Source organism: Buceros rhinoceros, unplaced genomic scaffold, assembly GCF_000710305.1.
Source record: "Buceros rhinoceros silvestris isolate BGI_N320 unplaced genomic scaffold, ASM71030v1 scaffold23766, whole genome shotgun sequence".
In the NCBI taxonomy this organism is placed as follows: Eukaryota; Metazoa; Chordata; class Aves; order Bucerotiformes; family Bucerotidae; genus Buceros; species Buceros rhinoceros.
The window spans coordinates 42,800-45,352 of record NW_010417260.1 but is presented as its reverse complement, the minus strand read 5'-3'; the positions used below and the strand labels follow the sequence as shown (position 1 = coordinate 45,352).

Below are 2,553 nucleotides of genomic sequence, written 5' to 3'. Positions count from 1 at the left end.
AGAAGGAGGAAAGAAATAAAATAATCAACTGCTTGGGGAAGCACCGTTCACTGTTGGGAGATCAAAAGCCCCATTAGACTTAAGATGGATCAGCCTTTGGCCTAACTGGCTTAGCTCCATCCCATCTGAAACCCACTTTTATCTTCAGGTGACATCTGCTTACGAAACAGTCTTAATTGTTAAAGCAACAACCCAGCGCTTTCAATTTCTCCAAGAAAAAGAAATCCACAAAGCAACAGGGAAAATCCCGACTCATCAGCCCATCGGAAACCTCTGCAGGTTAAGCCAGCAGCAGACCGCAGAGGAACCGCCCTCAAAAGGAACACAACCCCAGCACCACAAGCCTCCCTCAGCTGTCACCTCTGTTATCTCGGAGCACAAACAGTGGTCACAGCACTCAGCCCCGCTCTAAGGAGACGCAGAGGTTATGCACATTTGGGCCTTCCTCACCTGTGGAGCTACTCTGGAGCGAGAACTGCTTGGAGATCTCAAGAGCCTCACCTGTATTTGAACCCAGCATCCAAGATTAAAGCCAAATTACTTTTCAAACAGAGGTAAGAGAGACTTGACGAGGAATTGACTTGGCTTTGCTGCACCAGTCTCTCACTAGACAGAGCGAGAACGTAGCAGGTATATTTCTGTCCAGAACAAACGGCTGGGGAGTATCCAGACCTACCTGTAGAGCGGGTAAGTGACCTACCTAACAACAGAATCCTCGCAGAGACACAATCTATGACAAATTTCTTCTGCTGTCAGTGGGGTATGTAAACCTGCCTCAAACTGAAGCTGTCTGTAATTTGTGCAGTTGGTCTCAGCCAAAGCCCACAGCTGACAGCTCAAAGAATGCTGATATTCAGCACTATCATCTCCTACCTCCTCCTCATGAATCTTACAAGACCCTGCTGTATCCTCGCTATACAACGTGGCTTCTGCAACAGCACTCAAATTCCTTCTGAACTCCAGCAGCAGACACCCCAGCGACATTTAACACACGCTGCTCCAAGGATGTAGGCTACATTCGCTGCACAAACTGCTAACACCGGCAGTTACCGGTTCCATGACATCTCTCCCAGTGAGCTCCCTTCACCCGATGGAGTGTCCACCAGTACGCCAGACACCACTGTACTTAAAAAACCCCAACAAACCAGAGACCTCCTACAACGACTGCGCAGTCTCAGCGAAGATCACTGTACCGCTGCCAGCGTTTGCCCCGCTCCCCCGGCTCACCTTGATGTAAGGGATCCTGCTGATGTAGGTGTAAATGCGAGTGTATGTGTGAATGTTGGTGGTGGTGAGGCGTAACGTTGAACATCTGGAGCCGAGCCAGCGGGTCGTTGGTCAGAGATGCCATCCGCTCGGCGTGTATTCTCTCTGCTGCCAGTCTGTCAGGGTAGCTCATTTCAGGCCGCAGCTGCGGGCCTGCCAGTGCAAGTCTCTCTCTTTCAAGGGGGTTCAAACCCGGATGGAAGGAAGCAAACGGGTGAGGTCCTGCTGTTGGGGGAATAGTCAGTGCCCCATGCCTGGCAAAATGCTCCATGGGGTTAGTAGCTGGGTGCAGGGCATCCAGCTCTGGGGGTTTCACCTCAAAGCCAGGTTTCATCCTCTCTCTCAACTCCCTTTCACGAATTTCTCGCTCCCGGATTTCCCGCTCTCGCAGCTCTCGTTCCCGGATAGTGGGATCCACGTTGTAGAGGCCAGGCATGTGGTAGGCCAGAAGCGGATCCGTGGGGTTCAGGGGAACAAAGAAGGGATGGTTACGGTTTGTTGGTGACATGACGTGAGGACGGGCATATTCACTCAGTGTTCGTAAAGCAGGTGTGTCTGGACCAATGTACGGTGGCACAGCAGCAATGGTCGTTGGCGGAGGTTCAAATGAAGGTCTCATATGTGCTGGCCCGCTGAGCTGAGACTCTCCCAGGCGGCCTTCATGGGAGGAGCTGGACACCTTCTGCTGCACAGAATGGGGAAGAAAATGTTACCTCAACAAAGCTGGCTTACAAACACAGCAGGCACGCGCTGCCCTTCCTGCATTTCCAGCTCTAAGAGGAGGAGAGTTCAGCCTGCTGAGCCTCGTGACTCCTGCCGCTGTGTGCTCCAGTGCGCTCTGGGGAAGAACTGGAGCCTATTTTGAGAACCCCATTTTTCCAGCCGACAGCACCCTTGTGCCTGCACAGCAGTACAAGGTACACAGAGGCATTCACTGGATCCGCACAAAATGCTTTTCTACTGCAAGTAAACGTAAGTGCTTGGCCTAGCTGTCCCCAGCTGCAGTGGCTTCCCACATGTCACAGAAAGACCATGAGTAGAAACTCTCCATTTTCTTTAAAGAGAAGGAAGTTACAGGCGGGCCAGGAGGTGCTCATCGCTGGCTGGCTCCACTTAACACATCAGGCTCCCGCATTCACGAACACCTGATGGCACGTGCATTAACAGCATTCCACTGTCGCCATCCAGGTCAGATCCCACCACACCAACTCCCTTAAACAGCTCTTAGCTACAAATAAACCTACCGCTGCCCTTTCAGCTTCTCTTTCCCGCTCCCGCTCCCTCTCT

At 52.1% G+C, this 2,553-nt stretch overlaps 1 protein-coding gene across 1 annotated transcript in view; it reads right to left on the bottom strand.

The window, feature by feature from the left end:
* The window catches only part of RERE (arginine-glutamic acid dipeptide (RE) repeats), a 47,298-nt gene that overhangs the window by 2,441 nt on the left and 42,304 nt on the right, over positions 1 to 2,553 (bottom strand). Inside the window, exons 10-11 of the mRNA XM_010138151.1 lie at positions 2,511 to 2,553; positions 1,219 to 1,948 (exon numbers count right to left, since the gene is read on the bottom strand). The exon at positions 2,511 to 2,553 is cut by the window's right edge and continues 26 nt beyond it. Of these exons, the coding sequence (XP_010136453.1) occupies positions 1,219 to 1,948; positions 2,511 to 2,553 (773 nt within the window). The remainder of the gene's footprint in view (positions 1 to 1,218; positions 1,949 to 2,510) is intronic.